General features: G+C 35.9%; 1 protein-coding gene across 1 annotated transcript in view; it reads right to left on the minus strand.

Annotated features, from left to right (window-relative positions):
• Window positions 1-1,042: 1,042 nt before the first annotated feature.
• AGL (amylo-alpha-1, 6-glucosidase, 4-alpha-glucanotransferase) overlaps window positions 1,043-12,769 on the minus strand; it is a 53,850-nt gene continuing 42,123 nt past the window's right edge. Inside the window, exons 30-34 of the mRNA XM_063298266.1 lie at window positions 11,561-11,772; window positions 8,293-8,390; window positions 7,501-7,588; window positions 7,276-7,409; window positions 1,043-5,408 (exon numbers count right to left, since the gene is read on the minus strand). Coding sequence (XP_063154336.1) covers window positions 5,291-5,408; window positions 7,276-7,409; window positions 7,501-7,588; window positions 8,293-8,390; window positions 11,561-11,772 — 650 coding nt within the window. The 3' untranslated portion in view covers window positions 1,043-5,290. The remainder of the gene's footprint in view (window positions 5,409-7,275; window positions 7,410-7,500; window positions 7,589-8,292; window positions 8,391-11,560; window positions 11,773-12,769) is intronic.

A 12,769-nucleotide genomic window follows, 5' to 3' on the forward strand; every position in this document is an offset into this window, starting at 1 on the left:
TAAGTGAAACTGCAACTGTGCTTACGCTTTTAAATTTTCCTTTGCTTTACAGACCTGTGAAGGTCATAAATGCAAGGATTGATCTCAAAGTTACTTTTTCATCACTGTTGTAACTGCAAATGGTTGCTAAACAAGTTGGTCACTAAACAAGGACTACCTGTAGTTACAATTGCTTACAAGTCTTCTGATGGCCATAATGCAGCATCACATATATTGCAAAAACTATTCTTCCCTGGATGATATTTGCTGATGAATTCTTGTTGTTGTTCATCCTAATTGCTTTTTCTTCATCCTCAAAATATTTGTAAATTTGGAAAGGCCTGGAGCTGCTGTCTCCCTATCCCAGAATTGCTTCAAGTAATAAGATACCAAACTAAAATGAAGGTAAACAGAAATTTTTGCTGCAGAAGTCTGTAAATGAGATTAGCAATGCATTTAGAATACCTCTGAAATTAACTTACTTTTAATGCTGTATTCTAATTTGGATGAATGAAAAGTTTGCATGTTCCTTTATTCCTTCTAGCTCATAAAAGATACTGGAAAAGACACTTCCAGAGAAGATTATGACTTAGATTCAGATTTCTATTAGGCATCAATGTACAGAATAGGGATGATAAGGAGAGAGTGTATGTCCCTTTCTACATAAATAGAAATTAAGGGATACCTTAATTTCTTCTAGAATCATACAATGATTGTCCAGACTAAAGAATTTCTTGCCCTTGGATGACTTCAAAACAAAAAGATCACAATATTCTGCCTACATGTAAAAAAAATAACAGATTCTTATAATGAACACTAACTGCTGAGATGTCAAGCCTATATAATATCTTCTAATTAGACTTTGTCTTGTAAATGAGGTTTCCAACACTTGTACCATCAGGATCCTTAAACCATCAGGTACTGTTATTGGTAAAAGCCAAGAGTAGCCTTCCTATCATACTGGCATGAATAGAATTAAGCCTAGTTATGTTCCTTTCACTACTGGGATTCATGGCAGGGAACACTGCAGTTATGGAGAAATAAATACATGAGAAGCAATACATCTTTGTTAGATTTTTATTGAATGCCACTCACATATAACTGCATAATAGTCATGTAACAAAAGTAGCTGTAGCAGACAGACACACAGGACTCATGTGTGCAACAATTACACTTCCTATGAAACAAGCACCATTCCATGATTCCCTTTTGCATTGTTTTCAGGGCTGATAAACACTAATGAAGTGAACATTACAAATCCATTTGAACTGAGAAGCGGCAAACAAGATGTACAGATGTGATATCCAGATGGCTTTGCTCCCTAGTTGAAAGAGAACAAAATACTGATGGCATGGCGTAGACTGTGAAAAAATTGTGCAATGGTTTGCTTGATCTGCCAACAGAGTTTCATAAAACACGGTGGTGCATAACGTAAGTCTCTATCAATTATTTTGCCAACTAAATTTATATATAGGTAAAGGTTTCCCTTGACGTAAAGTCCAGTCGTGTCTGACTCTAGGGGGCGGTGCTCATCTCTGTTTCTAAGCCTTAGAGCCGGCGTTGTCCGTAGACACTTCCGGGTCATGTGGCCAGCATGACGACACGGAACGCCGTTACCTTCCCGCCGAAGCGGTACCTATTGATCTACTCACATTTGCATGTTTTCGAACTGCTAGGTGAGCAGGAGCTGGGACTAGCAATGGGAGCTCACCCCGCCGCGCGGTTTCGAACCGCCGACCTTCCGATCGGCAGCTCACATTTAGTATCATATATTGCTTAAGTACTAGAATGGAAATTTTCATCCGAAGCTTTCTTTTTTCTTTCTAATTAGGTTTAGACCATAATGAAGGAACAGCGAAATGCAATTTTATAATTGTTAAAAGTACAATGCTTAACATTTCATAAACACTGCTGTTATTCTTGAAAGAGTTGCATAATTTTAAAATTTAAAGCCTTTATATATACTACTTAAATACAGACACACAACTGATATGGATTTAAACATTTTTAACACTGTTGTACCAAAAATAACTTGAGAAATGTATATACTGTTTCCAGACAGGACTGTGCAATTCACAATATTTTATCAGAATGGAAGAACTGGTAACAAGTCACTCCTCTTTCCTCAAGTATCTCTAAAATGCCAAGCCATGAAGACTGTTGTCTAATACACATAGTTTTTGGAGTTTTCTCAGTGCCAGTCCACATTAATCTGGACAGATGACCCAAAGTAAATATGGCACTGGAAGAACCAGAGTTTTCAAAATCAGGAAAGAAAACCCAGTGTTGGACTACTTTTTAAAAATTTTATTTTGAGACCTCTAGAACTTTGGTAGATCCCTCCTCTTTAAGCACTTATATATGAGTCAGATTATTTCTATTACCAAGCTGGGCTGAAAAGAAAAAAACAAATGCCTAGGGAGTGAAGTTGCAGGGAAACAAACTGTGCACAAGTACTCCCACAATTGAGGCAATTCTATGCTCCACACACCTGGAACCGCCACATTCATTTTTCAGTGGGCTCCACCAGTCTGATGTTACAGCTTCAGTACTAAAATATGACAATGTAGAAATCTGTACCTCTGAACCTAACTATATTTTCGTAAAATGTATATGGCCAAACCTAACAACTGCTAGTAATGACTGCTTATAGGCAACCTGGTGGAGCTATCCTAAAGCCAGTTGCCGACTTGGCTCTGTTATTAACATCTAAATATTATCGACCAAATCCGTTACCTCAAATAGAACCACACCTGGTTTCCAGGCATATAGCATAAAAACCTTGTACATGCCAACTCTGAAATCAACAGAGTTGAATTAGATGCTATATGCCTTCAGCTCACTGAGTACAGGATCACAGCAATTGTCTTTAATAGCATGCAGTCTAATCCCAGGAAATATATTAGACAGGTAAAATTTCCAACAAATAAGTTTTTATTCTGATTTATATTTCCTCAAACATATTTTTATAGAAATAAATAAATGGGATGGTATCTATTTTTCCAATGGAACTTTTTGAACCCCTAACCAAATACATAAAATTTTAATTAGACATTCATTTTTATGTCTGAAAATGGATAGGAATGTCAAAACTGAAATGTTATAATAGGATTAATCTTTTATTAATGGAAAACATTCTAGTAATTAGATGAGATTCACTGACAGTGATGCTTATTAAATGAAGTAGTGCAAGTGCCAACCATTAAGAATTCTTAAATTATTCATAGTGTGAAAGTACTAATGCAAACAAATATAACCTTTTAAAAGGCAATACACACAGCAGCACAGTATGATTTCTAACCTGTTTATTGGCTTGTTTCTACCATCACATGCCCTTAAGAAAACTCAAGTTATGTGGTTTTAAGGGCAACCATAGCTGGCTTGCTAAAATATTGATGTCTGTGGGATGGCAGCAAAGAGTCAGTTTTCTTTTTGCTGCCATCTAGTGGTCAGCTGGATTTTTAAAGCCTAAATATGATAGCCCTACTAATAAACACAATAGTAACAGTGCTGAAATGACTGAAGAGTATTATTAAATTGTACTACATCTATGCATTAAAAAAGGAGTGACTTCTGTCACTGTCATCCCACTAAGCTACAACTTTGCCATTTCCTCCTGCAATAGAAAGGAACATCATAGCCTAATCTGGCCTTTGCTCAGTAATTGTAGTGAAATTATAGCACAGATTGAGTTCCAGATGATTTCACTAAGCTCTAATTTAAAGTACTTAGAAAAATTGAGGGCTGGAATCTCTTCCAACCTTCTGCTAAACAGCAATTCCCTTCCTATAAGTTACACTTAGGGCTAATGCATAAACAACCATTAAGTTGTGAGGCCTGTAAATGCCTTCTTGAAATATCTTCAGAATGGCAAGCCTTTTATGCAGCCCGGCCCAATTCTCAGGGCTCTCCTTTCAGATAACTACAGTGGGCCCACAGTGAAGGAGTTCCATTGTTGTGGGTGGCCATCATGCAGCAATTCTGGTATGACTGCATGGGCAAGTGGTGAACAACTTTCACGGTGACTTGAACATTAGTTGAAAGTCAACTTTTTAAATCTAAAGTTGTTGTTCCTTTCAAGACTTTGCAAAAAAACTCTTAATCATAGGGGCAACTGATTTCCCCCTCAATCCTGATTCAGTTCAGTCTTATATCTACATATACATTAAATTAGATTCTAAATAGATCTCCAATTATTTTTTAACTCTCAGAAAAGAAAAGCTGGCGATATGCAAACTTAGTCCATGAGATTCTTTTACTCTTATAACTGCAGACAGCTTGGGATTTTATTATACAGCATGGACAATTACATGCTTCAAAGCAAGAATGTCTTTATAGAGGTTCACTGTATGGAGAAGTACCCTTCTCCATTTGGTATACCTTAAGGTAAGAGACTTCTGATGATTCTGAATGAGCAGTGCAAGGACACCCACAAAGAGCATATAGGCCATGGAAAGCTAAATTTTAGCTCCGAATTAAATTCTGCCCTACTGCAGAAAAATAGAAAGATGTCTTTAAAGTTTTTATTTTGTTACAAGAAGGTAAGAAAGGGGATGGGACAAATGTTAGAGGTATATTAACATTATTCATGGATAAAGCAGGAAGGCCCCCCCCCTAAATATTAGAATCTAGGGTCCACTAAATAGTGGGACATTACAGCAGATAGAAGTAATTCATGCAGCGTTGGGTTAATATATGGAATTTGCTACCACAAGGTAGAGTTTTGCCAAGTTTCTTTTGGAAGGGATTTGACACGTTCATCCAGGATTAAGGCTATTAATGGCTGCTAGCAATTTTAACCAGAACTTCCAAGGACAGAGACAATACTCTGGATTCCTTCCTAGGGAATGCTGAATGGGAGGGAACTCTTGTATTCATGTCCTGCTTGAGGGATTCTTATTTATATAAAATTAGCCACTGGGGAACAGAACGTGGGACCATTGGCCTGATGCACTATGTTTCTAATGCTTTAAATGTAAAATATGGAAATACCTTAAACATGGGCTATCATTCCAATAGATCTCTGAAATAAAAAACTCTGCTCCAGGCAAGATATGCGGAGTTTGTAACATAGCAAAGTATAATTCTCTATACTTTTATTCTTGATATATATTGAGCATATTTTAAAATCATTGTAATTTTAAAAATTATGGTGTGATTCTCAAAAGATGAGCACTCACATACTCCTACAGTTGCCAAGGAACTATAGGCATAAACAACTTCTATGAATAGGATTTTTAACTATAGGACAAGCATTGTTATTTGCATTCCAGACGAAAGCTAGCAATTTTATCAAGAGAGACAACTATTTTTATAAATCATAGAGAACCTCAAGGATCACAGCAATTGACCAAGCCTGGGTTTCACAGCTGAAGGGACAATATTGACCATTTTCATTAGTCAATTCTGGAAGCCCTTTCCAAGGAGACCTGCAGAACAGCCAAGTGAAGATATCACCATCTGAATAGCTGCATCTCTTTTACATTAAAAGAACATATCTTACATAACTACAAGATAATATCAGGGCAGATTTGAGTTGGACAAGCTAATTTACCTTTTCCACCATATTTCTAATTAGCTGCTTATAATCACAGTATTAACTTGTTTTTATAAGAGAAAGTGGAAAGTTCCATATAACAGAAAAATGGAAGGGCTCTATGTTCACAAAAGCAAATTTTACGGAGCACATAATACATTCATATGGAATTCTGAGGTATATTCTTAGAACAGTTTGCAGCATTTCAGTCCTAGATGGAATAGGGACATGATTTGAAATGAATAAATGGGAGAAGGAACACAATTCAAGTTCTTGCTTTCGCCTAACCTGCCAAAACACTGACTTTCCTCATGAGTCTCAATTTAGAGAAATTCTCTGAAGGACAAACTCTATTAGGATATGAAACTGAAAATCAGGACTGCATTAAGACCCTTGTAAACCCTAAGGACAGTTGTTATTGCAGTAATAATCCAGTTGCTTATGGCTTGAAAGGTATTCCCTGGACCTATATTCTTCAATAAGTTGCAGGGAATTTTATTTTGTCCAAGAGCACAAGGTAATCTTTTCAAGATAAGCACCTACTTTATTTCCATGTGTGACTGCAAGGTGGAAGCCTACTTCACTGATTCCATAACTTCCTGTTTGGTGAGAGCTTATTGATATTGAACCTGTTCCTCAACAATTGATTGGTTCTTGCATTTGAAAGCAAACTAAGTATCAGACTTGGTTTTATTTGCAGTGCAAAAAACTGAATTAAAGCCCAAAACTGAATTCAGTTCTGCCTTATACATGGTACCAGTTTAGTCAGCAGTGAACTAAGACATTTATAATTGCAGTCAGTATATGCATAATAAAACAGCGATAATATCCTAAATACATTTAATTTTAAGATATACAAATTTTGATTTTACTGTTACTTTTCATATTTTTGTTTAATTTGCAAAACATTTCATAGGCTCCACACACTGTGCCTAATGAATCATACAGGCATGTAGAACATGTAGAAACTGTGATTTTTGCTGCTTGTTTCATGCCATCTTTTTGCCTTCCCCACTCCTGGGCACTTGTATATGCATAGATATAATATAGTTTCTTGATTCTGCACTTCGATTGCTATTAATAGTTCCCTCTAATATAAATTTATTTTGAGTTGAGATATAAAAAATTACAAAAGTTAACAGTGGCATAGGATGCCTTCTGATTATTTGTAACTGAAAGAACCATATCGGTTCCTTTTTATAGGTAAGTAGGAATAGCCTATAAAAGCTTTTTATCATTAGGTAAAGGTAAAGGTTTCCCTTGACATTAAGTCCAGTTGTGTCCGACTCTAGGGGGCGGTGCTCATCTCCGTTTCAAAGCTGAAGAGCCGGTGTTTGTCTATAGACACTTCTGTGTTCATGTGGCCAGCATGACTAAACAGAATGCCATTACCTGCCTGCCGAAGCGGTACCTATTAATCTATCACATTTGCATGTTTTTGAACTGCTAGGTTGGCAGGAGCTGGGACTAGCAACGGGAGCTCACCCCGTCACGCAGATTCGAACCGCCGACCTTCCGATCGGCAAGCTCAGCAGTTTAACCCGCAGCGCTACCGTGTCCCTATTTTTTTTTTAATCATTACAAGTTACTTTATTATGTGTATGAACTGTATCTTGAAGATTTGCAGAACTTCTGTCCCTGTCTGTCTTTGATTTTTGCACTATACATACTCAGGCTGTAGGAACTATTTTGCTATCAAGATATAAATATCAAAATTGATGTTCAACAGTAATATTTCAAATTTTTAAAATAAAAGCTACCTCTCAAGATGCACATAATGGCGAGAAAGAACATTCTTAATCAAAAACACAGTCTTCGCATAGATCTCTGGACTAATTAACTTGGAGAAGTATAGCTTGGCACGAAGGAAATATCCAATGGGCCAAAGCCATTCCTTAAAAAAATAAAAAACAGAATTATGGTACAGTATTGTAATAAGGAAATCCAAAATCAATTGATAAAGACTGCTAAAATATAACACTTACAGGTCCTTGATGGTAATTAAATCCTTTCGCCACATTATAATTATCATTGTCTAAGGCATTATCATAAACACCACAGTAAACCATATCACTAGGAAAAAGATAAAAGAAAGAAGCAATTAATATTTCTGAGAAAGCCACATCAAGTTTTATGAAATTATTTAGGGGAGAGATCATTAGGATGGCTTTTGCAATTCTTTGTTATAGGATTTTAGATCTGATGTTAATAGCTGTGAATCTTACTCTCGGTGGAGTGTATTTATTTATTCAGACATTATTCACTGCAACAGAATGTAAATATTGTCAACATCACTTTTTTTTTTTTTTTGCAGTGCACTAATTGACATTTTTATGAAGGAATTGATAGGTGGACAAAAATGCCAAATCCAGTCTAAACATCTGGCTGACTATGTGACCAACCATGATGATGATGATGATTGACTCCCAGCAAATCCATTTTGCAGTATCTCAGACTAGACAACAGGATACAGAGAAAACTAGCATAAAGAAAAAATAGCTGACAGCTACGACCCAGTTATTTCCTTTATAAAATCAATCTCATCACAATCAAAGAACAACTTTCAGGGCCTAGACCTCTAACCATTAGTAAGGCCAAATCTATCTTCAAAAAAATATAATTCACACTATATAATTTCTTAAATCTATAATGTTGGAAAATAAGTACACTGGCAGACTTACTATCAAGTGTTTATAAAATTCAGCTCCTATTTACAGTGATAGATTCATTTGCACTAGATAATCCTTGTTATGCAGCCATGTCTCCATCATACTTACTCTGGGTCTAAAGTTTTCATGCCAAGTGGACCAAGTAATTTTTGCTCCAACATTTCAAGTGCTTTCCAAGCATGCTCAGGTGAGAACAATTCAGGTGCCTTGATTTTTAAAAAAAGAGAAAAATACATCCCACATAAACAACAGGAGAATACTGAAAAATTAAATATAAAAGATATCTATATTACAGTGCTCCTATTTTAGTCTTCATAAAACTGTCATGAAGTTATATCCCATGTTAAAAATAGCTTAACATTTATTTCACAAACTTATTTATTAAAGAGCATGATCCTCTTATTGTAAACTGCCCAGAGTCCCCTTTTTGGGAGAGATGGGTGGTGATAGAAATTTGAAAAATAAAATAAAAAAATGTTCCCTGCTTTGTTTGTAGTTTCATCATCTCCATTGTGAGAATATCTGGAGACTTTATATCCCAATTGGCTGCATTATATACTGTTGTATCCAATGGAACTTAGTTACAACAACATGACAGCTGTTCAAGAAACAGTTATGATCAGAAGAATGCACATGCTAATTACTAAATGATAGACAGGGTCTGCTGAGGCAAAGGACATTGCATAATAAAAGTGCTTAGGAATTTATAAAAGCAGACAGTTACAAGAATAAGAACTATTCAAAACATTCATTCCTCCAGAAAAATGTTGAACTGAATAGGAAGGCAGGATACAAATTGAGTAAATTTTTAAATCATAAATGTTAATCAACTTCAGCTGACTTGATGAGAACGAAGGGTAAATTTATAAATATGGTTTAGTGACTCCTCCTAATTCATATTTTGTTCATTAGGACAGAAGCAGCTTGTAAAATATTCATATAGGACACTGAATTATGTAACACAAATTTATATTAATACCAAAATGAGAAAAGGAAGAAAAAGCAATTTAAATGGTAGGGTATATTTTATATATTAATAATATTTTAATTTTTCCATTTGGACTTTAAGCTAAAAGTGCTTGGTTAATAGAGTTCAAATTGTTAAAAAAAGACTGTTGATAATGAACAATACATTAAATCAATGCAATAAATTATACATCAAATTAAGATATGAACTCTAAAACCTAAATTTTGGATGTGGCACAATCCATGCATAAGATTGTATTCCATGAAAGGTTTCCAATTACGAGTTAAATTCTACATCAGATTTACTTTTGAAATACAAAGTTATTTTAGGTATCAAGGCATACTGCCACAATTTAGCTAGCCATTCTTCTGAACAGGGAATCAGTATTTTTTTTCCCAATAAAAGGAATATAGAATCTTTGCAGCTGTAAACATACAATGCCAATTCAGTGCATTTGAAGGGATACATGGTTTAGTGAAATGTAGTAATATCTTAGGTTGCAATCATATTACAACTTTTAGAATTTGTTCCATTCTACAATGAATCATTTTCCAGTATTGTTGAGTTTTACAACACTGCCACCACATTTCAAAAAAGGATCTAATTGTTTGCTATATTTCCAACGTTTTTCGGAAAAATAATTACTTGTTTTAGCAATCAAGACTGGAATGAAATACCAATGGTAAACATTTTATACCAATTTTCTTTGAGCATAAAAACTGAAGTAAATTTAATATTCTTCTTCCACTGCATTGTTACATCTCTGTATTTTTTTTTAATCTGTTCAGTCGTGTCTGATTCTTGGAGACTGCCTGGACAAGTCCCTGCAGGTTTCTTGGCAAGGTTTTTCAGAAGTGGTTTGCCATTGCCTCCTTCCTAAGGCTGAGAGGGTATGATTGGCCCAAGGTCACCCAGCTGGCTTTGTGCCTAAGGTGGCACTAGAACTCCCAGTCTCCTGGTTTCTAGTCTGATGCCTTAACCACTACACCAAACTGGCTCTCTACATCTTTATAAATGTATTCAAATTCTGCATCTATTTATTCACACAAGGTTTGATTTGTTTGGATGCTGAGTCATAGCTCACTAGTTATTTATAAATTATATCTAACAAGTGTTCAGTATTACATGTTATAAGATCTTCAAAATCAGTCAAACTTCTTAATGACTCCCCTTGTTTCTGTAATTCTTTTATTGCTGTGCTCCTTATTTGAAGACACTGAAAGCAATTCAGTATGGAGGAGTACTGTCCAGTAAGGGACTCAAGAGTCTTTATCCTGATAACAATATAATCTTGCAGTCTAAACATGCTATTACCTCTTCATTGAGCAAATTTCTTAGTGTCTTCACATTTGTAAAACTAGACATTTAATAATAAGGCAAGAGGGGAGAAATCTGGATGTATTCTTTTCCTGTAAATGTCCCAAACATTCAACAGATTTATTTAATATTGCATGACCTCTTTTAGCCGCCCAGAGTCACTTGCTGAGATGGGCAGCTATAGAAATCAAACCAAATAAATAAATAGTTTATATCTGTATCTATCAACCCACATACTGTATATCTGTACAACCCGCCTGGGAGACCTGCCTTTGCCATGGAGCTAATGGAATCATAAGGAAATAGAATCCATTCTGAAATCCATGTTAAATAGTTAGCATGATAATACTATACAGTCCAAAATTTGGGACTTCTAAACCATTTGTTCTCTTTAATCCTGCAAGTCCTTGAATTTAATCCTTGGCCTTTTATCGGACCATATGTAATTCATTACTTGTCTAAGTCATCTAATGCCTTATTCTCAATAAAGACTGGAATAATTTGGAAAAAGGAAATTCAGTATTTGTTTTAACAGCTATGATTCTTCCTAACCAAGAAAAGTTTTATTTTTTTCCATCTAAAAGTATACATTATTATATTTTTCCAGGATGGTAAATAATTATTCTTAAATAGATCTTTGTTTTTTGTCCAGAAAATTTGACCACCTTAGCAGTAGTATTAAAGTCTGTCATTTGGTATGTACATTGCTTTTCATCCACAGCTAAATTCCATGTCAACATTTGAGTTTTCTCTTTATTGTATATGTTCCATCAGTGTTGTTAAGGAGTCTCTAGGTTGAGCAATTATAAGTACAATGTCATCCACAATTTCAATTTATGTACTTGTGTAGTTAATTTGAATCCTAAAATTCTATTTTTTTGATGTATTTGAATTGCCAGTGGTATAAGTGCTAAGAAAATCTCATTGCAGTTAGGAAGAGACAGATCTTGCATCTCCCAGCAAACTGCCATCTTTATATCTTACAATATTTTAACCTATTTTTCTACTGAAAAGTATTTGAAATTGCTAACAAAAATGTTAAAAACACACACAAAAAGTACTGCATATAATTTTTTTTAACATAATACGCACCACAACCATTGCAATAGGAAAATTCGGCCTGAGCTGATAGTCACACCAAGGACTTGATGCTCCATAGCTGTCTTTGTATATGCCCCGCTTATGAACCAGAGTTGGATGTGTCTCATTGGGATCACTTGGGTTTTCAGAGACAAAGAACAGTTTTTCGAAATGTGTTTGGATTTTTCTATTCCACTCATCATATGTAATGGTCTCATCTTTCCCTGGGAAAAAATATCAGTTTTGCACAATTGATTGATGCAAGTAAAAAGAATTATCAAGGACACATCCTGGTACCACATAGCTATGCTGTAGTTACAAAGATGATGCAACCACAAATATATTATTCACACTGATCCTCAATCTAATATGCTCCAGATTCAGTGTCACTACCCATTGTTTTGAGCTGGCACAACTATTTCCATGATGGAACCGAAGCCCAATTCATCTGGAGGGCCCATTAATAATAAAAACGGTGTTTTGATCTAAGCAAGTATTTTAGCTGACTAAAAGTTGGATGGTTCTAGAGTTGGCTTTACCATTTTACAGGACAGAAGCTAGGCATACTGCAAAGGCAAAGCTTCCATGTGCACCAGGGTGGAGGGGGCAAAAAAACAGCTGATGGGAAACAAACTTTGAGTTGAAGATATACTGGTGTGGATGGAATAAGATGGATGAGGAAACCATATTTCTGAATAACAATACTTCCTCTATGTGTGGTAGAATTCTTTTCCTCTTCCTCTGCAAGCAGCCTACCAAGGCAAGTTTAGGAGTGGAGACTGCTCCTATTGAGACTAGGCAAGGTACATCTCTTCCCTCTCCCTGAGTCTCTGGCCACATACTTTTCAGGTCCATTTATTTTTTGGCAGCAGGAAAAAATTTTCAGTGCACAAAAAAAGTCAATTCTCCCATTTCTCTTGCCAACCCCACCAGATTCCAGGCTGCCGGGGCTAGGAGGGATGGCAAGAGAAATGTGTGTGTGTGTGTGGCTTATTCGCTGCCTCCCCACCAGAATGAAGTGATCACCCAATGCTTGATAGGTGCCGCTGAATGGGCACACTTTTTGGTGGTCTTACAGAAGACTGTTGGACGTGTGCTAAAAATGCGCCCCTGTGGACTAGGCGCTGCAGAACCTGAGCCACCGGAGAAGGAATTTAACAGCAGGGGAGATGCTATCCAGAGCTACATCCACCCTGTTTCCCTTCCCCCACAGGAGGGAGA

The sequence above is a fragment of the Candoia aspera genome, chromosome 3 (genome assembly GCF_035149785.1).
Source record: "Candoia aspera isolate rCanAsp1 chromosome 3, rCanAsp1.hap2, whole genome shotgun sequence".
NCBI lineage: Eukaryota > Metazoa > Chordata > Lepidosauria > Squamata > Boidae > Candoia > Candoia aspera.